The 22,112-nt window shown below is 31.9% G+C and overlaps 1 protein-coding gene across 1 annotated transcript; it reads right to left on the bottom strand.

The window, feature by feature from the left end:
• Window positions 1-5,193: 5,193 nt before the first annotated feature.
• On the bottom strand, window positions 5,194-16,535 carry LOC148604500 (uncharacterized). Its single transcript, XM_088551006.1, has 6 exons — window positions 16,417-16,535; window positions 15,788-15,860; window positions 13,216-13,330; window positions 12,271-12,417; window positions 8,829-10,337; window positions 5,194-6,510 (listed from the first exon to the last, which is right to left on the bottom strand). The coding sequence occupies exons 5-6, from the start codon at window positions 8,890-8,892 to the stop codon at window positions 6,170-6,172; spliced, it is 405 nt and encodes a 134-aa protein (XP_088407132.1). The 5' UTR covers window positions 8,893-10,337; window positions 12,271-12,417; window positions 13,216-13,330; window positions 15,788-15,860; window positions 16,417-16,535; the 3' UTR covers window positions 5,194-6,169.
• Between the last annotated feature and the right edge of the window lie 5,577 nt (window positions 16,536-22,112).

Below are 22,112 nucleotides of genomic sequence, written 5' to 3'. Positions count from 1 at the left end.
ACCACGGATGTTGTGAATATTTTACATATATCATGTGATGTAAAGTGATTCAAACGCAACTGACAGCCATTTCCAGCAAAGGTAACGATGACCTTTCCTATCTTATAAAAGGATTGCTTCGATTTGGATAACACAATCGATGTTATATTTTTCCAAGACGGCATATGTTCTTGCCTTTACAAAAGCAACATTGGAACAGCGGAGATACGCGTTCGTACATTCATGTTTTTCTTAAATTTTTACAAACTCATCATATTCAATTGTTTTAAGAAATAAAAAAAAAACAGAAAAGACTCGAAAGCTATCCAAAACAAATGAAGTTATTTTAACTAAAACGTGATCTTAACCTTTATATTCTTATTTGTTTGATTAAGAGAAATGGCGAATTTTCTCCGTAAGGACAGTTATTTTTTTGTTACTTCTGGGACATGATTTTTTTTTCGTTAGTATAATGGGTAACTTTAAAGGAAATAAGATAGTATATATTAGAACCGCAGAGCTCACACCACCTCATGATGCTCGCTTCCAACGGCCATAATCAGCATATCATCTGGTTGGGTAAGGAAAGCCATTCTCATAAGACAAATTATTTTTGGATTGCAAAGTGCAAACTAAGTTATTCAATATATATATTAAACTCAGATGAATGCCCGATCTCACAAGGTTGTCCGATTTCATAATCAGGTCCGATCATATCAATTTTGTAATGCACATTGGAAAACATCTTATATATACATCGCACTATGACGCGGTCAATTTGCGGTTTATGTTCGTTTTATGAAGTTTTTTGAGCTTAAGGAGAGGACATTTTCTTGGCAGTGTGTACCCATATTGGGCACAAACTTTTTTGAAACAGTTTATTTAGATGTTATTTTAGTGGTTTTCTAAAATATTTTCAGCAGAACAATTTAAAAACGTTTTGAAAACATTTTGATTTTTTAAAAATGTTTTGCATCTTCACCATTAAAACTGATTTATTCAACGGGTCATAGTTTTCCATTTCTCGTTTGTCAACCCCGGACTTGACTTTTATGAGCAACTCGGCGGGTGTTTCTAGAAAAGCAGAGGATGCTTACTCTACCGGTGCACCTGGTCCATGCTCCCAGTTTTTAGTGTAGTCCGGGTTGCTCATTTACTTTTGTTACTTTGTATGTATGATTTGGTTGCATTGTGTTCTTTGTTGTGTATGTTTGTTTCCCATGTCTGGTCTTTGTCCCTGGATTACATTCTTTTGATTACCGCTATAACATTATTTAGACATGTTAAAAAATGATTATATTATATGTTACGCAAAAACATTTTCAGATATGGTTTTAATAAAGTTTTTTGAAATGTTCAATCAATAGTTGTAGAAATTGTAAGAAAAATATAATGATGTATTATTTTTTAAAAACGTTTTAAAACGAATTTAGAAAATATTTTTAAACTATATCAAATTACATATGGGAGAATCATTTTGAAAATATTCTTGCAAAATAGTTCATGCTTAAGTTGAACCTGTTAGGAAAACAGTTTACTAAGATAGAGATACTGATTAATGTGACCCCCTAGAGAGGACATCGCATTAATGAGTTTGTGTGTATTTTTTCGCATTTTCAAGATATGTAAATGTATATGTTAATGAACATGATGAAGGTAACGATAACGATAAATCTTTATAAGTGTGCGTATTATCCTACACACGTGTGCAAGGAGCAAACACTATTTTGAAGACGTTTTAAAGAACTGTCCAACAAGATGTAAGTACAATACTGTGTAATTAGATACATGAAAACTGCATGCAAAAATAGTTTAAATTAATACTAGTCTGTGTAACCTTGTTTTTTAAACATAGCTGGTCAATAAGTTTTTACATTTTCCTAGTAACTAGACAACATCACGCTGTTAAGGCAAACACTCAAGTAATTTCTTATTTTGTTTGTTTGTTTGTTGTTGTTGTTTTTTAATGCCCGGAAAATTTCCGTGTTTCCCCGTGTCCGGTTTTGTATAAGAGTGTTCAAGGTAACCAAGATTCTAGGGTAATCAAAGGAATGCAATCAAGGGACAAAGACCAGACATGGAAAACAGACATACACAACAAAGAACATAAAGTAACTAAAATCATGCATACAATGTAACAAAAGCAAAAGAGCAACTAAGACTCCACTGAAAACTGGGAGCATGGACCAGGTGCACCGGTAGGGTGAGGATCCTCTTTTTTTCTTTCTTTTTTCCTTTCGGATCAGATCAGCTATAAAGTCAGCCGCATAAGAATGAAGGAATAGGTCAGCAAGTAGAGGAGCACAAATTGTTCCCATTGGAATGCCGACTGTTTTTTTGAGAAACGCGTTCACCACACTGGACAAATATGTTGTCGATTAAAAATTCAAGCGTTTTGTAAACATGTTCTTCTGTATATTTGATAGATGATTTGGAATTATTTCTTACGAAGAATATATATACAAATAAAATAGATTTCAATTGCATGTCTGGAACACGATTACAAAGTTAATGTGTCAAAATTTATATCAAACAATTAGATGTTGACTCAGCAAGGAGTAATTTCTGAACTTTTGATTATTTTCTTATGATATTTAAGTGTCTCAGTGACTTAATTGATATGTTTGTATTGCCGAACTTTATGTGAATATGTGAATTTTGAGCGTAAGAAAGAACGTCCTAAATATTAATCAGGTCACTGGGTTTGCTTCATTCAATATTTACGTTAATTTCTGATCGAACTTAGGGTATGTATCAAAGAGAACAACTATTTTCTAATAGACGTTTTTTGTCAATAGTTTACAGTCATTTTGAAGTGTATTATTCCACCAGTTTTGCATTTTAGATGTATGTTTAAACCTTTTTTTTCTTGTCATGATAGTTGTATGCATGTTGTGATTATGTTTATGAATACTTAGGCTGACAGTTTGCATTGAATCTGAGCAGAACATTTATTTTGAAACTTTGCAAATAATGTTAAGAGTTTATAACTTTACTTCACGTACTACATGTATGGAAAGCCAAATTGACAGAAACTTTGAAACATTTACACTACACATATTGTCAAAATTGGGTTCATAATATTGAACATGTTCTGTTAGTTTTGAATATTATGATTGTTTGCATATTCATATTTGTAAAAGTGTGTTTATTGTAGTTATTACCCTCTCCGGTGTTTGAATCGAGCTAAATAAGTTCACGCTTTTGACTATATAATGCTTGTCATTTTTTATTTATTTCCTTATAAGACATACACACAATCTCTCTCTTTTGCAGGAAATAAAGATAACAATAATTTAATATTCCCAATAAAACAAGATGATTTTTTTTCAAGGTAAATTTTATATAGTGATGAGAATCTGATTGGACCATGACAAGTGTTCAAAGCGTTTGTTAGTCTTTTCGCTTGTCTGTTCATTAATTTGTTTGCAATATAATATAACTGTTTTGCATAAATCAGCAGCGGATCCAGAAACGTCGAACAGGTGGGGAAATATGGCCTTTGTTTGGGCTCTCTATTGGTAGTATCATTAATTTGCTATAAAATTGATTTTTTTTAAAATGTGAGGACACCCTGGGCCCCTGTTGGATTCATCTCTGTTTTTGCTGAATTTCACTTGTAATTATAGAACAAATATATGAAGTTTGCTTTCATTGATATCCACTTACTGTTTGAAGTTTACTTGTAGTTTGCTACATCTACACATTATAGAGAACGCTACAAATTTCTTATCTCACGTTAAACCTGTTGTATGTGTATGTAAATTTTGCATTAGAATATTCATAATTTAGATTGTCTGTTCTTATATATGCATACCCTCAATACCCATAAAATGATTTACAATTACAGTTTCAAAACAGTGAAATAGGTCAAAACAATTTTCAAGTGAATTTTTGAAAACAGTGAAACAAATGTTTTGAAAAATGATATAATAATATTTTATCAAAATGTTTAACAAATGTTTCTGAAAAATGCTAGTTCATGCAGTTCAGTGTTTCCACGTTTTAGATATATATTTATCTTATTTCAGATGGGTTTTAAATCTTATAAACACAGAGTGAAGATATTTTTTATATGTTTAAAAGCATACTTACACAATTACATGTGGTACGTACGAGAAACATATTAACACAAAGGTAAAATGACATACATATTTGAAATAACATGTTGTTAACTAGAGTACGTCATGCAGTGTGATGTTGGTACAATGAAATGATAATTTACGATGTTCATCTATAGTTCTAAATGAAGAAAGTTAAACTCTGGGATGGCTCTTATTTATTCATTGGTAAATAGATATCTAAAATGTGGAAACACTGAACTGCATGAACTAGCATTTTGAAAAGCACGTGTTTAATGATAACGTAAGCCACAAGGCTATTGAAATCAAAGTAATCCAGGATTTAATATTGATGGGCTTTGCATCAAAATAAAAAAAAAACAATCATTTGTTTATTTCTTTTGTATAAACTAGTATTAGTGCTAATTTTCATAGCATACTATGACAGCACTTCAGTTTATTTTTATCTAAAAGGAAAGTAAGTCGTATGGTTTGCATTGCGTACATTTTTGTAAGAGGATATGATTCCCCAAAAAACAAGATTTATACAATTTTCTATCTTTGGGGATTCCATAAATATATTCTCGGCGCATTTCTTACTCTAATAGATCGATGGAAAGGAATTACTCATGGTCAAACCATGTGACAAACGTGACGACTGGTCATCGTCAACTTTCCTTATATATGACAACACACCTTAAACACTTGCGTATGGAATCTTCATATCAAAATCCATACGTAATGCTAGAGGTTGCCAAAACTAAGCAGACTTTTTTGTACGATTCTATACTATAAATTTCGAAACAGTGTAATGTAATTCATCACTATCGCTTTGGGTCTTCATCAACAAATCGTTGATCGTTATGGTGTATCCATCTGCACCAGTAGAACAAATTTGTTGTTCACCTTGCGCGTGCCATATGGCCATGCTCCCAGTTGTAAATGAAGTCCGGATTTGCTTGTTTACTTTTGATTTTTTACGTGTTGACTAAGGTTTGTTCTATGTTCTTTTATGTATTTGTTGTGTGTGTCAACCTGTTTTACATTGCTGGTTTTGACATCTGTATAAAATGAACGTGGTTATAGTTCTAGTTAACGTACATCATAGATAGGTCATTTAAAAAAAAAAAAACAACCAAGTTAAGATTTTAATTACACCTAAAATAATTTCTTTACTATGTTTATTTTGTCAATAAAAACCTAATCATTATTCGCAAAAAATCTCAATAATATGAACATTAATATATACGCTACAAACGGTAACTGTTTGTGCTTTAATTTAGATATTTCAATAACATAGTAATGAAATCAAATGTGATATACATGGTTTTGATAATGTGGGATACTTGTTTAAGTTGACAGATCTGGAGGTACTTAAGCAGTTATGTCTTTAGTGACATTCTACTGATGAAGACAGTAGGATCTTGTCATTAAAAGAAATTGAAATTTAAAAAAATAAAGAAAATAAAATGGTAAGTCAACTCTAAATTCTCGTAGACTTTGACAGCCAAACGATATATATATATACGACATGTTTAACACACTCATTTGAATTAATTATCACTCTTACACTTCCACTGACAGTAAACGTTGCGGTTTCTGAATATCAAGTTACAGTAAAATATACAAAAACTAAAATAATAATAATAATAAGAGATTATTTGAAATGTCATTGAATAAAGGCAGGTTTTGTTCCCTAACTTGAGCATTACGTAGTTTTCGTCATACTGGTGGTACTAGTGACTTCGTGTGAATTAGACATATTAATTGTTGCATTCTTACACTGCTGTCTAAAATAATGACTTAGTGTCTGCACAGTCAAAATATAACTGGGGAAAACACATATGTCTTCTTAAATGCTCATTTCGTTCAACTTAGTCATATTTTGGCCATATCAACACTTAAAATGTTCATAAAAAACATAATTTGTCTAATCCAACACAAAAATACGTTGTCTTAAGACGTGAAAGCAAATTTAGTGTTGAATAGGACATAAAATGTCTAACGCAACGTTTTTGTGCATTGAGGTAGACAGACATATTTTATCTACCACAACGCAAAAAGTGTTGACGTAAACATTTTTTGAGTGTAAATCAACCTAAAAAAGTGTTGACATAACCAAAAAATGTTTAACTTTTTATTTGTTTCGATTCCAAAAATAAATGTTGGGTCTTCATTCGATCTGGACGGTCAAACTTTGAAGTTTCGATATGAAGTTCGTGTTTTACATCACGTACTAATGGAATGAGATATCCGTCATCACCAGTTCCTACTGCCATCAGGTTTAGTCGTTCATTTTTCCGCCTTGTGGTTGTACTTGTTGAATACCAAGTTCTACTTTCTTGATTTTCAATCTCATCATATTGATCATGGTATTCTTCGCAGTTTTTGTTTATTGTTTGTATACGCCCTTCAGACGTGTCACCTCGAGTTGATTGTGTCCGTCGATATATTGCAACATGAATCAAATCTGTAATGAGAAGAAAAGTTCCAAACGCACGACAAGCATAAATGAGAGTGTTTGTGTTTCAGAAAGATACTACAATAAAATTATTCATTTTGTTATATATTTTCCAATTTCCCGTTAAAACAGTGCACAAATTGTGCTTGGGATAGATGATTATACAATAGTTGCTTACATAGAAGCCATTATCATGTGCCAACACTACTTCTCAAGGCGGTAAATTTAACCATAATGCCCTCTACATATGCAAATATGTGTTTATTTCAATGAAGAATCTGAAGAAGAAACCATGTTATAATGGCATGAAAATAAAATCATCACATACTACGAGATGTGACGTTTATGAATATATGTTGTATTTGTTCATTTGTGTATGACCTGCCCATGTATATCGTCGAGTTTTTGACTAAATAAAATGAATTTTAGTTAACATTCAATACAACACCTAGTATTCAGAAAATAAGAATTTATGAATATTTCTTAACTCTTCAGTTTACTAACATAATAATATGGGTTTAAACTGCCTATTTCCAGAAACCTAAATATCAATAACAACTTTCTGTTTAATTTATTGTGTGGATGTGTAAGTATTCAGTCCAGGTTTGTATTTGAAGAAGATTATTGTAATTCGTAGAACTGACTGTTTTAAGCAATTGATTCTTGCCTGCAATGTACAAGACACTCTACTTTAATATGTTAACTATATTCAAATTCTATAATTAAAATCAAGAACAAGAATACAATTTAATTGACAATGACGAAAACTTGCAATTCATAAAACCATGTCAAATGCATGTCGCTAAATGTGTGGTAAAATAAGGACGAGCGCTGCGTTTCTTTTCGACTTGTCAACAGATTTACATATTTTCCCCTCTTTTTGAACCCTTTTTGCGCATACAGTTGTATGTTTTGTTTTCCATTTCTTAACATGGCTTCTTAACTTACACGTGGCTTTTCAAATTACTCCTGTTCATAGGAAATACAATTTGTACAGAATGTAATTTAGAATTCAAACTTAAGGGAATTAACTCTGTAAATGACACTAAAATACAATAAAAACTGTTAGATTTTCATTGTGGATTTTCTTTTCAGAGCAGACAGATTGGAATGTATGATATCTATCATCATAAAGACCAATAAAGTAACTTAATAACAAAAATTGGAATGTGTAACCGCTGTCAATCCGAAACCATTTCGTATAATTGTCATTAATTGCCGTTACCTAGTATTACACATATATTGATTGCAGTAGAGGGTGATATACGGTAGTATTACATGAGGTAGATATGTCATACGAGATGTATATTTCTGAGTGTGTTACTCGGTGTATCGCCCTCTGCTTGCAAGCAATACTGTAGATTGGTCTGGAGTCCACGAAATAAATAATATCCATTTAGCTATATTTCTTTTGGAATCAGAAACACTTATTTCTAAATCTGAAATTGAATGCACTAGAAACTGTTTGAGATATCATGAAAATCTTAACATGAAACAATTCACATGGAAGTCATATGTAAACGTTTCTTTACTTTTAAGGTTGTCTACACTGTAGCTGGCCCCAAAATATCAGTACACACAGGTACAGCGAAAACTTAAGTAACATAAAATTAAGGTGAAAACGAAACATATAGAGGCCATTAGCTCCTGACTTGGGACTGGCGCAAAATTCTCCCTTTAAAATCAGGCCACTGCGGAAAAAGTATTGAACAGTTAAACATGCCTAAAATCAATTGAAAGTGTCTTATACCATGTTACAACGGAAATACAGAAAATAAATATACATTACACAATTGTACAAACTAAGGATTACATGATAAGCTCCAATGAATATTTTGAAGATGTCTAAACCATAACTTCAACGAGATAATACCGTCGGTTTCATATTCCCTTAATGAAATATAATTTATATACCACACTGTCCTTGTTTCTCAATAAATGGTTGACAAACAATAGTAAATTGTCAAACCACCTTTTGCTAAACTACAAAAAATACAAAAAAAAAAACAGCATCCATGGTCATGAGCTTGCGAGAATATATAAAGATAGATAAATACTGTACTTCCATAAATACATAGATTTGATATTGACATTTATCAAACTTTTGAAGTCAAAACTTAAGAAAACTGTACCGAATTGGGAAACAAAACAAGGACGTTATTACAAATAAACTCAAGACTTGATAAATTCAAAACCTATCTTGAGAACGCTCATATTACTTGCGCCCACATTCAACACTAATCTAACACTTAAAGCCTTTAGAATAGTAGTCCCCCTTTAAATACGTTTGTGAAAATCAATTCCACCTAAGCTATATTTCTACTAACCTTTCATCAAAGTCCCCTGCTTAAAGTCCCACTGTTCATGATTTCTGAGAAAATCAATCCCCATCGAAGTATTTATGGTAGCCAACCATTCACCAAATGTTGAAAATGTTGAAGAAAATCCGTTGTGAGATATTATTCAGTCGACAATGTGTTATGATAGACGAATGGTTAGACGTTCGGACGACTGAAAACAAAAAAAGACCAGTTTTATATATTGTAAATTTCGATATGCTCTACATGTGTTCAGGGAGTAACCTCTCATCAGCAGCATTAAAATCGAATATGTAGGAAGATCATAATCAGAATATTAGTTTTGTACAAGAAGTACTCATAACCATTTCTAAAAGGGAAGCCAAATCAATCACCGTGAGGTTCTACCACATCCAATGCAAGGAACGAAGCCTCGGTGTTTTACGTATTTTAAGTTTGGAATACTGTAAGATTTTATGAATAGGGTAGATAAAATGTGATATTTTTCGGGTCAGACAAGTCTGACTACTGGGTTGGTGAATACCCTCTGGGACCTCAGGTCCACCAGCAGTGGTATCAAAAACATTATCAATAAAAATTACATTCTCGCAGTTCGTTGCATGGGCTTAAACTTTAAATGTATGGAAATACATTTAACCATATTTAATGATGCTACACTCATAAATTGGATTACAAAACATATATCCTCATACAAACCTATACCTATCTAGTTTACCTACCAACTATCAAATAAATGTTTACAAAAAGCTAGATCGTACGGGCTAAAAGTACAAAATCTGTCATCCAAAGTCTCAGAAAAGAAATTGATTTTTTTAATTCTACAAAAATAAAATAAAATAAAATAAATAAATAAATAAACAAAAAACAAACAAACAACAACAAAAAAAAACAACACCAAAAACAGTTTAGTAAACAAAATATGCAAATTATTCCAACAATAGTAATTGTTAGAAAAAATTTCAGATAACATCAAATATTCTCTCTATTGAGTAGGTTGAAGTTGTTTATCATATATTTCTCATTTTTGTCTTCATAGAAGTTAACACTCTTTCTAACATCAGATTTCACATATTGAATATAACAATTTTACAGTCTAAGAAACTTTGTACCTTTTTCTGTCTCTACCATGTTTCTATTCCTGAAGGCAGCGACACCAAACGCTATGGTCAATCAAATGGTAGCGATACAAGACATATAGACAGTGATATATGAGGTATCAAAAATAAATGTTGTAATAATATAACAAATGTATACTTAACTGCATTGGAAATAAATATCAGGAAATTATCGACTGATCTATTTTCCATATATTCGTTTATTTTTTTTCCCGGTAAACAGCAGTAAAAATACGTTTCACAAGTATCGTTTCTGCTCATAAGATACTAATTTCTAAGGAATTAAAGGCATTTGCAGGTGGCTTTACCATCCGTAAATACATGCATGAACCACATATGCTTCAGCAAACGAGTTGTTTTGTCCAAATATGTCCTTTTACAGTATTTTATTGAGTATTTAGATCTGAAAATATCAATACATTTCAAACTTAATCGGTGCATATTGTGCATTTATATTATTTTTTTAAAAAAGAAAATGACGCTTATAATTACTTTGAAAAAATACATATAGTTTCCTGATGTAAATGGCAAAGGCTATACAGTTACAGAACAATATCTCTTTATGCACAATAAATAACATATATTCTGAGATAGCGAAATATGTCTTGGAAAATAATATTAAATTTTCTTTAAAACATAAACATAATTTTAGAAATTACATATAAATGTCAGCAACAACAAAGCAAAAACAAAACAAAACAAAACAAAAAGCGAAGCGTAAGCTCTAGGATTCAAAAACGTCAAAATCCTAAAATATTGGTAATTGTAAACACATAAAACAGAGATATAAATTCACGAATTAACAATGTATCGAACAAAATAAAAAAGATTTAATATTAAAACTGAACCAAGAGGTCTCACAAGAAAAAGCGATGATAACAGATACATCAGCGGCTCGTACCATATAATCCGCGACGTGTCAAGCAACTGATGCGCAAAATTAAAATTACGGTGAAACAAGTAATACTTTACTAAGTAGCATGTTGTTAGCGTAATAGATAACTTGAAAATAGTCGACAATTATCCGAACTTGACATCATGACACGCTGTATGTATTGTTGAATAAAGTTGATTATGAGTTATTCCCCTTACTTCAATATTATGATTTAAGATCTCATTAGTCATGTAGCGAATAGAGTCGTCACATTCTGAGACGTTGTATAATATTGATTTGTTGTGACATGCATCATTAGTTTGGTCCTCTATCCTACATAATAACATCTAAATGAACTGTCCCGTACTACTATACATCGTGTCCTAAGTTATAGCCCTAGATTAATCCTACGAGGAGGAATGACCTGGCCAGCGAAAGCTATAATTTATATAGCCTAGCTGGCCGAGTGGTCTAGGGCACTGGACTTTGTGCAGGCGGTGTTGCCATAGATGTCACAGCGGTACGAGTTCGAGTCCCGCGGAGGGAACGACCAAAAATTTGCATCGCAAATTTGACAGTTCTAACATTGTCGGGAATTTTTCAGACCTTTACATATATATATATACGTCTCAGAATGTGACGATTCTATTCGCTACACTTCTCCATTGGATCAAATTGATGCAGGGAAGATATGTAAACGTATAGAAAGGTCTGAAAAATTCCCAACGATGTTAGAACTATTAAATTTGTGATGCAAATTGTTGGTCGTTTCCTCCGCGGGACTCGAACTCGTACCGCTGTGATATCTATGGCAACACCGCCTGCATTCAAAAATTTGGAACGAAATAATATTAAAAAAAATAACTTTCAGTTTTTTTTTTACTTTGGTTCGTTCTAAATTTAGATTTCTAAAATAGGAATGGTGATTTGTTTGCCTTTGGCCGTTCCATACATGCCATATTTTGCATTTCGTACAAATATCAGCAGGGAAGACCCACAAGTAGGGACAAACAAAAGCTAAGTACTTCTCAAAGTTCATACTAAATTATTATTCAACGGTCAATATATATATATATATATATATATATATATATATATATATATATATATATATATATATATATATATATATATATATATATATATATATACCTGAATATTCTCAATCTAGTACATATGTACTGTATATGTTATACCGTAGAATTTTGTAAATTAGACAAATTTCAATTTTATATAATAAATGGAAAACTTAGCTAGGTGACGTACCATGTCCATACAAATTAACATACAGAATGCTACCAGAAAAAAAAAACGAAAGAGACGATCAAGTGGGTAAACCAAACGCTTAGAATCCTATTGATCAATTTTGCTACTATAAGTTCATAAACTGTCAATATGTCTGAAACACAAGATGTCTGTTATTGGAAATAGCCATCAAGTATACTTTTTTTTATTTTTTCACCTTCCATTATAGCAGTTACATCCAGTCTCTTCTCCATACTCTGCTTTTCTCGGCCAACTATTCTCGATTCCTAAAGGCAGCGATACCAAAGGCTATGCTTAACCGATGGCGGCGATACAGGATATAGAAATGATAACGTCGGGGTACCTGAAAGAACATTTCCAATTTGTTTCATTCGACCTTTATCAATGCTTATCAATAAACATGACAGTGAGTATTCTTAGTTTTCGCAAAACATTTCATATGAACAGATTCTATAAGAACTTTAAAGACAAAACATAATAGCGTATTATATACATTTTGGTACGTCCAGAAATATGGCGATTCTTTTAGATACTCAATCGATGCATACAGTTTCATGTACTGTGTATTTATGTTCCTTGTTATTGGTGTCTAAGATGTTATTCATAAGAGTTTTGAACGGTGATCGACGGTCGTAGAAACGCAACCATCTACATTATCACATCTACAGAGAAAATGATAATAGCATAATTGAAGGTAGAATCAACACGTTTTTCCTAGAAAGCAACATACAAATGTAACATATGACTGGGAATCAGCCAGCAAAAATATATATCAAAATTCTATAATTTAACTATATTTTCAATTGATAGCTACTCGTGAACAAATTCATACTTATGTTGATGTGTTACCATGTTTTTGTGTCTGTTTATAATTCCATACTTGTTGATCTTCTTTTCACACACGATCCATACATTTAAATAATGAAAACGGGAGAACGCACAGACGATAGCAACAAAGTAGTATCGATTTGTTACAACCATGACAAAAAGGCTCGTAACATATTAACAAGACGACAAATGTGGGAAGGCAGAGTAAGACTGTTGTAAAACAATAAGATTACCTATTAATTATATAATATTGTTTGAGATTCGAAATTCTCGAAAAAGAAAAGTTTCAGACGGGTTACGGTATTACAGTTACCTCTAAGTTGGTCCACATTCACAAGTCTCTGCACAACCAATTCTATAAGCACCCATTGTACACTTGACACATGTCATAACTTGTGTTTCACTGAAAACAGATCCAGGTTTGCATCCTAAAACACAAGCAAAAACGCAGTGTGGAATTTCAAGACTTAAAATAATGATAAATACTCGTTGATACTGATTAATTTGGTTTGAACAGCAATCCAATTTTAAATAGTTAATATCTAATACCCTACCGTTCGTCAGTGCGAGACCCAACAGGGTAGTCAAGGTCGTTAAAACCTTCCTCATTCAGTCCTTATACCATACATGCAGTTATCTAAATAAACCGGTTGTTCACTTTCGATAATCAAATTTTGTAGAAATATTAGATTCAAATTTGAAAACCCTATGCAATATGAAACAATATGTAATCCTTGAAATAAAATTATATAAAGGGATTCTAACAAAGATTCAAATTACAAGTCTATGATGCTGAGTATCAATCAAAATAGCAGTCTTCACATACAGCGAAGGGACGGATCAAAATATTTACAAAAAATGTGGGCATTATTCCGATAAGGGAAGGATTCCAGGCTATTATTTTTTTTTATTTTAATTTTTTTTTTGTGGTCAAAAGAGACACAAATTTATTAATCATCTAAACTGCGAAACCATTCAGATGCATTTACGGACAGCAGCATTTGCAAAATGGAGAAATTCATTAGACCTAAGCGATAAAATCATATTCTATGACCTTTATGTTTTATTTTATATAAATGTATGTTCTTTTGAAACTAGATACCAAGTAACTAAGCGCTTCACATGACACATATTTGTGTATGTGTCAATTTGTAGAACTTATCTCCAGCTTATCCATGTATCAAAGGACATAATGTCAACAATTGTAGCAAAAGTGTGAATGATTTGACAAACAAATTCGACCAGGAGTTTGCTAAAATCAATTTGACATGAACATTTAGGCCCTAGCTTGTAGTGCAATTATGCAAGATATCAGATTTTTGTGCTCAAACATCTATGTATTCCTTGTAAACAGAAAACGAACCTTAACTGGGGCACCTGCTATGTGTGTTATGTTTTAAAGACAAATGAATTTTCATCCTTACTCACACCGAATTGTGAAAGTAAATAAAAAAATACCATTTTACATCAGCAAGCCTGTGTTTAGATGCTTTTTAAAGTTATTCTTGGTACTTTCCTTTTTCTTACTCTATCGGTGCACCTATTCCATGCTCCCAGTTTTAAGTTGGGTCCGAGTTGCTCATTTACTTTTGTTGGTTTGTACCTGTATTGCATTCTTTTGATTCCCCCCTAGAATATTGGTTTCTTGACTGCTCTTTTTATCACATCCTCTTTTCTATTTAGTAACTATTTTTGGCATGTAAATTCAAACAATCGATAAAAATTGATTCAGTACAGGGTTACCTGGATGGAATTTTTAACTCAAATAATTTCAGATGTAACAAGCTTTCTGATTGGATAAAAAATTGCCTTAAAATAGCTAATTTTGTTATGTGACTGTGGCGTCTTCATATTTTTTGCTGTTTTATGTAGATATTTCATGCTTTTGTTTTCACTAAATCCTACGGAACGTGCTATTATTGATACATTTAAAGGTCAAAGCAACATCTTTTTTCAAAGACACATAAGCCTTATACCAAAATAAAAAAAATATGATTTTGTGTATACCGATAAACAGATAAATCATCGCCTATATTTTATTAAATACCTGGGAAAGGGAACAAGACATGCCGTTCAAGACGTTCAATAACAATTATTTAATAAGACAAAATCATAGGTAATCATATTAGAGCTTCCAATGTACCCAGTCTAATACTACTATCTCAATTTAAAGCTAAACAAATAATGATTGAAAGTTGTAATTTAACCCTGTTTTAACACAAAGGACGGGAATTACAGGCGTACGTATCTTGTCACTGACCGAGAGAAATCATACTTTATATTAAATCCAACAACAAATAAGTAGACGAAGAACTACTTTCTATGTTGAACGTTTTGACTTCATTTTAGTAAATTAGTTTTTTTCAAAGTACATTAGGCATCCCAACAAGTACACGGGTTGAGAACCTTACTTGCTACTCTTTTCCAATGATCCTATGGTGTAGACTACACCCGAAACTTACACCGTCAAAAGAAATGCAAGTTGACACAGTGCGATAATTTCAGTTTCCACAATATATAAAATAATTCATCACTCAATAATCCCTTTGTAACCGAGATGAGTGAGGTCGCATTTCAACATTCATTTCTCTTTGCCATTCTAGGTCACATGAAGATGGAAATGTCTATATATTGACTCGTTAAATATCGAAGTTTCTTTTAATATGATTTTCTCCCTCTATATTTTTCTTTTCGATCATTGTGACTTAGGGTCCCAAAAGCTAGCGATAGTCGCGGAAGACCTAGGATAGATCATCAACGCCCAGTTTTGTCTGCATTGTTTGGACCAAAATGTGATTGTGCCGACACAGTTCATTAGTGTTTCCACTTTTGTAAGTGAAATTGAAAATATAGGAAAGACGATTGTAATACAACATGGCACTTACCAAAAGTTGTTTTTTTTTAATTTCAATCAGCGGATGACAAACGAAATAAGCTGTAGTATTTACATTATTCAACCTGTAATGAAACAATAAAATGCATTCTAACCTTGCCTTTGTTTTATCAGAGAAAACGAAATGAAATTTACCATATGACAGTACTACAAACTTTTTATACAACTAACTAGACTTGTATTTAATGAATATTCATTTTACTTATGAATTGTTTTGATTTTAGGAAGTCATATACTTAAATTACATTTAAGCCGAAAATTTGCATTTATTTTTTACTCCAGATCTTCACATCGGATTTTGAAAAAAATCAAAGCCTTCCTACAGTTTTCAATAATTGAATATATTCCTAATTAATACATATTATTTTTCCTTAATTGTTGCAGTAATATGTCGTTTACATTTTAAAAAATAAAGTGCATTATTTCTACATGTATAACTGAAGACAGTAATGCATCATCAACGTGCATAGATTCTATACGACAACGGCAGGACATTTCATTATAAAATAAATACATGCACATGTATGGCAAATCATTCCTATACAAATTATTCATTATATTTACTATACACCTTATATTAAATCTGTTTAAAGTCAATGTTCTATACACAATATGATTTACCTTGTACGTTTTGAACAAACGTCCATTCCAAAAATCACTGTAATAAATACAGCTAAGTAAACTCATACGTTGATGATATCAAAACTGGTCATTGTAATGTGTTGTGAGTTGAGGAAACTTTTTTCTTATTTTACTATTTTATAATTGCGGATATCAGGAAGGAAATAATTCAAAATAATTTCCTTTTACCAGCAATGGGGAACATAAACAAATTAACACTTAAGATAATAACAAAAATACCTAAAATGGAAAAAAAAAATATTTAACTACTTATCTAGTTAATGTCTCTTAAACAGATTCACAAAATGATATGTATATGAATGACAGTAAAGATATACCTTGGGGTACAAAAATACTTGAAAACGAAACAGCCCTTTATGTCATATAATGCCAATATACCGGAGATAAATACATGGCTCACTTTGATAAACAAGGTCATATACCTCGCTACAAACTAAAGGTTTAAACTCATTGTATAATTTGATAAATTCAAGAGAATTTAGGTTTGGTAGTTGGATAAACAAATGCAACAGTTAGCCTCAATATGAAAGGGATGTAAATCACTTTTTAAATTGTCCTCCACAAGAGTCCAGTGTAACACTGCATGATAAATTTTCGTCTGCTTTGCAAACAGGAGGCTTATGGGTTCTATGAGTGTCTTCTTTCAGAGGCATTTGAGAATATTTTCCTTAGATAAACATATCAGATTCCCAGTCCTGCGAGGCTTGTAGCCCAAAAAGAGTGTGTTAATAAACACTTCAAAGTAGGAATGCTGAAAAAGAGCAAAATTTTATAGGAAGACCTGTATGTGATGCTTGTTTCGTTTTTAAAACTTCTAAATAATACATTTATAATAAACCAATGTATTAAGTATACATTGGTAGCAGTCGGTAAAACGAACTAGTGTTATTTTTCATGACAAAATTAACCGAAAATTCTGTGTTTTTAACATGCATAAAGCACAAGTTTTATAGTTTACACCTGCAAAAATTACAAAAAGTTCATGTTTCATAATGATTATATCACAATAATGATATCCACAATAATTCTTGTTGTTTTGTCCCTTAATGTGGAGACAAATCTACGTTTTGTAGTTGTCCTTTGTAGTTGGAACTTTATCCACAAGATAACAGTTTTGATTTTTGTTGGTCAGTATTCCAACGATTACTTCCCTTGATTCCAAACAAGAACAAACAAGACACACATATACCAGCATCAAAAAAATGAAACAAAGAAGAAAGACATAAGTGATGTTATGGTGAAAAATGATAGTCACGTACTTTATTACTTGTTCACTTGGTATTTCACTCCAAATGGGAGTCGTTAAGAAAAAAAAAGAATCTAGGCCATATTGGTTGATATAATTTGTCCTGTTTAAAAGAAGTATAAATATTTTAAGGGTTCACCCATAATCGACTTGAATACGTCACTATTGTTACCTGATCTTTCTTGAAAAGTTAAGTGTAACATAAACACGAATGTACTGAAGTCTGTGTTTGATCATTGCACTAATATAGAAATTCATTATTTCGAAAGTAGGAAGCTTTTCAATAAACGTTTATGAAAATACGGGGTCTTTGAAGTCCCTATCAACTTTTGTTAATATTCACAATCGGCCTGCTGTAGCTTCAACGTTATTACATTTTTCGGCTTTTCCGGAACGTGCCACTGTTACACTGATTTGCTGGATAGAGCAATTAACCGATTAACAAAAAACTACTGCGACAACGAGCTCTTTATTGACTACAAAGCTTTACGGTCGTCAAAAATATTTCAATTAATTGATATGACGTGTCAGTTCAGGATGTTTTTCCTTTTTTATAGGAGTTTATGTCGTAAGAGTATGATAATGAGAGCGTAAAACGCATCACACGCATGCCTTTTGTAAGAGAAATCAAAGGAACCAAGGTTGTAGCGGTAATCAAAAGGGACAAAGACCACACATGGAAGACAGACACAACAAAAAACACAAAGTAACTAAAATCATACATACAAAGTAACAAAAGCAAATTAGCAACTCGGACTCCACAAAACTGGGAGCATGGACCAGGTGCACCGGTAGGGTAAGCGTCCTCTGCTTTTCTAGAAACACTCGCTGGGTTGTTCATAAAAAGTCATGTCCAAAAGAGGAAAGGAAAACTATGACACGTTGAACAAATCAGTTTTCATGTCGCAGATGGATACACCGTATTGATTCTAGAAATTTGATACTTTCATAATCAACGAGCTAAAAATGTAGACTCTGTTTCTCTTTTTTTTTGTTTTTTAAACGAACACTAAGGTTTCATTCGGCATCTGTGTCTTGGCGGAAACTTTAGTTATTGTCTGTCTATAATGTCAATAGTTGTTACGGGTGAATATTGTTAGAAAAATCACAACGTCACATCCGACCTACGGAATTTTTTAAACAATGAGATACAATCACACTACCAATCAATTATTTCTATTTCAGTCAATCAACGACTGAGAACTCGCAACTTTCTAGGGACAAAAATTACATTTCTCACACAAGATAAAAAATCAATTTACAAAAACTAAGTAAAAGTAGTAATACCACAATTTAGATATAGAAGTATAATTGTATTGTTGTAAATATATGCACTAAAAATTGAAATATTGTGACTGTGTACATTTACTATATATTATAGTCAATACACTGTTTCTTTTTTAAGTTCTGTACATTATTAAGGAAAGCATTTTTGTAATCGCAGGACACCAAAAAGTTTTTGCTGGAAATTTACATGGTATAGAATGCGAAATAGAAACATATCAACCATTCACGTTTCGGACTAATGGGAGCTATGATTGCGTTTACAGGAAATCGCTTTGTACTGAAGAAGGTCAAATTGATTATGACAAAGGTAGCAATGAAGTTGATCGACATTGTCGATGTAACGATTATGACGAATACAATTATTTTCAAATACAAGCATTAAATGTTTTTGCCAGCCGTCAATAGAAGATTGTGCCTGTTATAATAGACATTATGGACATATGCGTACACCAAGTTTGTGTCTTAATAATATAGATAAAGAAAATATGGCAGTTTAAATTAGACAGAGATAAAAAATGTCTGAAAAAAAACAAGTTTCAAATTTCGGCACGATTTATCATTATGTTCCATCATGTTCGATATCAACCGATTGGAATATGAAGGTTAAATTTTCTGATGTAGATGATCACCATGAAACCTTGTAAATTTGGATAATATCGCCTAGCTGTGAATTACAAAGGGCGTAGCTCTGTCGTTGTTGATAGTACTTTTTTGTGAATTCGCCTTGACAGGGAGTGAAGGGGGTCATTATTGTAGCTTGATATTCAAACTGAGGTTTTCTCACATGCAAGGTAATGGGTGCCACAAGGGCAGCAGGAAATGTTTATCCTTCCGAATTACATACTTTGACTTGAGGATTTTGTAAAAATTCATATTGCAAGTGCTTTATTTTTATTGTTTTCGATATCATTTTTTTTTTCATTTTTATATTTAATGTTATTTTATTCTGAACTCTACAATTTGTCTGTAGATTTTCTTTGTTTCTTGTTATCACGTTTCTACTATGTATTGGAATTATGAGTTTCTGAATTGTCTCCTTTTACGCTTCCGAATTTTTCGTCAATAAAAAGTGGTTTTCTTATTTGTTTACGTATTACAACGATATATTCAAATTCTTTCCTATTACATTCAAACAAGTACCTGTATTGTCATTTATATTATGACTAACATAATTTCCTTACATTTGTTTTCTAATTATGATTTAGTCATTTTTTTATCACTGAGAATCCGAAAGGGCAAAGCATATAATCGTAAAAGTAATTAAATATCTTTTTAATTTAGGTTTCTACAACTTTGCTATTTATTATGAAATAAACTTGTACTCAGATAGTCAACAGCATTTTGATTTGAAACTTCGTCCACATCTTTAAAGTAGAATTGATTTATTGCACATTATTGATAGCAGTTTAGCTTTTGACCTTTCTAGTAATGAGATATACTCAAATGTCTGAAAGGAAGCGTAAACTATGAATGCATGTCGATTAGAACCTGGAAATCATCTTTTTACTGCACCGAGATATTTTCAATGAAAGTATTGTAGTTCCTCTACAAAGAGTAAAACTACAAATAGTCACTTTCATTTCATCTTTGGCAACATCCCGTCAGCACTTGTATATGTAGTTTTTCATATCATACCTCAAACGTCATGCCATAGTTTACCGTAACTACGCAGATGTTTTTGTATCGCGCTAGACTGCTTACATTTAGGCTCCTGGAATAGGGTTATGTTGCAACAAGATTGATGTCTTCCTACAGAAGTTTTATGGTCGGAATCTTGAACTCGTGAATTGTTACGGTGGATCCATCTGCACGATAAAAACTGATTTGTTCAACGCGTCGTAGTTTTTCTTTCCCACTTCGTCTACTTTGGACTCGGCTGGTGTTTCTAGAAAAGCAAAGGACGTTTACCCTACCGGTACACCTGGTCTACGCTCCAATTTTTTAGTGTAGTCTGAGTCATTTACTTATGTTACTTTTTACGTATTATTTTGATTATTTATGCCCTTTGTTGTGTTTTTCTGTTTTCCATGTCTGGTTTTTGTACCTTGATTACATACTTTAGATTTCCGCTAGAATCTTGGTGTTCCCTTGATTACTCTTTCACGTGAAAATACAATAAAAAAGACACTTTACAAGCAACTTATACTTTTACTGATTAGAACGATACTTTGATAAGTTTAATTCACACGTCATATATTTAAGGAGTTAAAACATTCGCAATAGATTTAAGCTTGAGAAAATAATGGTATACATTATGGTTATTTATTTTCCCATTTCGATAAAAAAGATTGTTGTTTCATGTCTTTATTTACTAAATTCAATACGGGATCACTTTTGTTTGATTTATCTAGACGTTTGCCCACCTTTCTATGGTCACCAAAGCATGATATTGTTTATAAAAACTGTGATAAAAGATGTTGCTTCTTAATTCCTTCTAAATAACAAAAAACAAAAACTTCTCTTTAGAAAAGTTGTCGTTACTGTCACTGTTACTGTCTTAGCTTGAATTTGTGTTTTTGACAAAAAAATAAATACCTATTTTCACCCAGTTCTAGTTGCTGAAAATAGGTAAAACAACCACGAACACTTTCATAACCAGCAAAGTTTTTTAACATCCTTCGTCATGATCAAAAAAATTTTTTTAGGGTTGCTTTGCATATTTATTGCTTGTGCCAACTTGAGATTGAATGGATCATCAACAGGCATGTTTATAAAAGTAATGGCATAGATTAATTTAAGGCGTGAACTTGTTTGAAATGTACAATTCAATCAAATAAACGCTACAATATGTTTATGAATAACAAAATGTCACCGTTTGTATAAAACAATGCGCAATTAAAAATAAAATCTATTCTTTAAGGTTTTAAGAAACACAGAGACTAAACTTAAACGTTACGTCTAAGCAAATACGAACGACTGATAGGTGTTAGATAATTATTTTTTTCAAATATCAGGTGTTCTGGTAAACGTGTCATGTAGACTGGTGTGGAAAGACTTCATAATATTTGTAAATGAAAAAAAAATGTATAGGTACACTATTTGGTAAAAGTTAAAATCGGGAACACTTCTTGTATTGTGCTGTACATTTTGTCTCCATAACTACCATCTTTATATAAACGTCATTCTATAATCAATAACAACA

Source organism: Perna viridis, chromosome 10, assembly GCF_037379345.1.
Source record: "Perna viridis isolate PV_CMFRI_1.1 ecotype Kerala chromosome 10, ASM3737934v1, whole genome shotgun sequence".
Taxonomy (NCBI): Eukaryota; Metazoa; Mollusca; class Bivalvia; order Mytilida; family Mytilidae; genus Perna; species Perna viridis.
Note: the sequence above shows the minus strand (reverse complement) of the source record. Positions and strands in the feature narration are given on the sequence as shown.

Coding starts and splice junctions, on each gene's coding strand:
- LOC148604500 (XM_088551006.1), bottom strand. CDS start 8,892: ATGGGGATTGATTTTCTCAGAAATCATGAACAGTGGGACTTTAAGCAG. Junction 6,511..8,828: donor GCAGGGGACTTTGATGAAAG/GTTAGTAGAAAT, acceptor TTCTCATTACAG/ATTTGATTCATGTTGCAATA.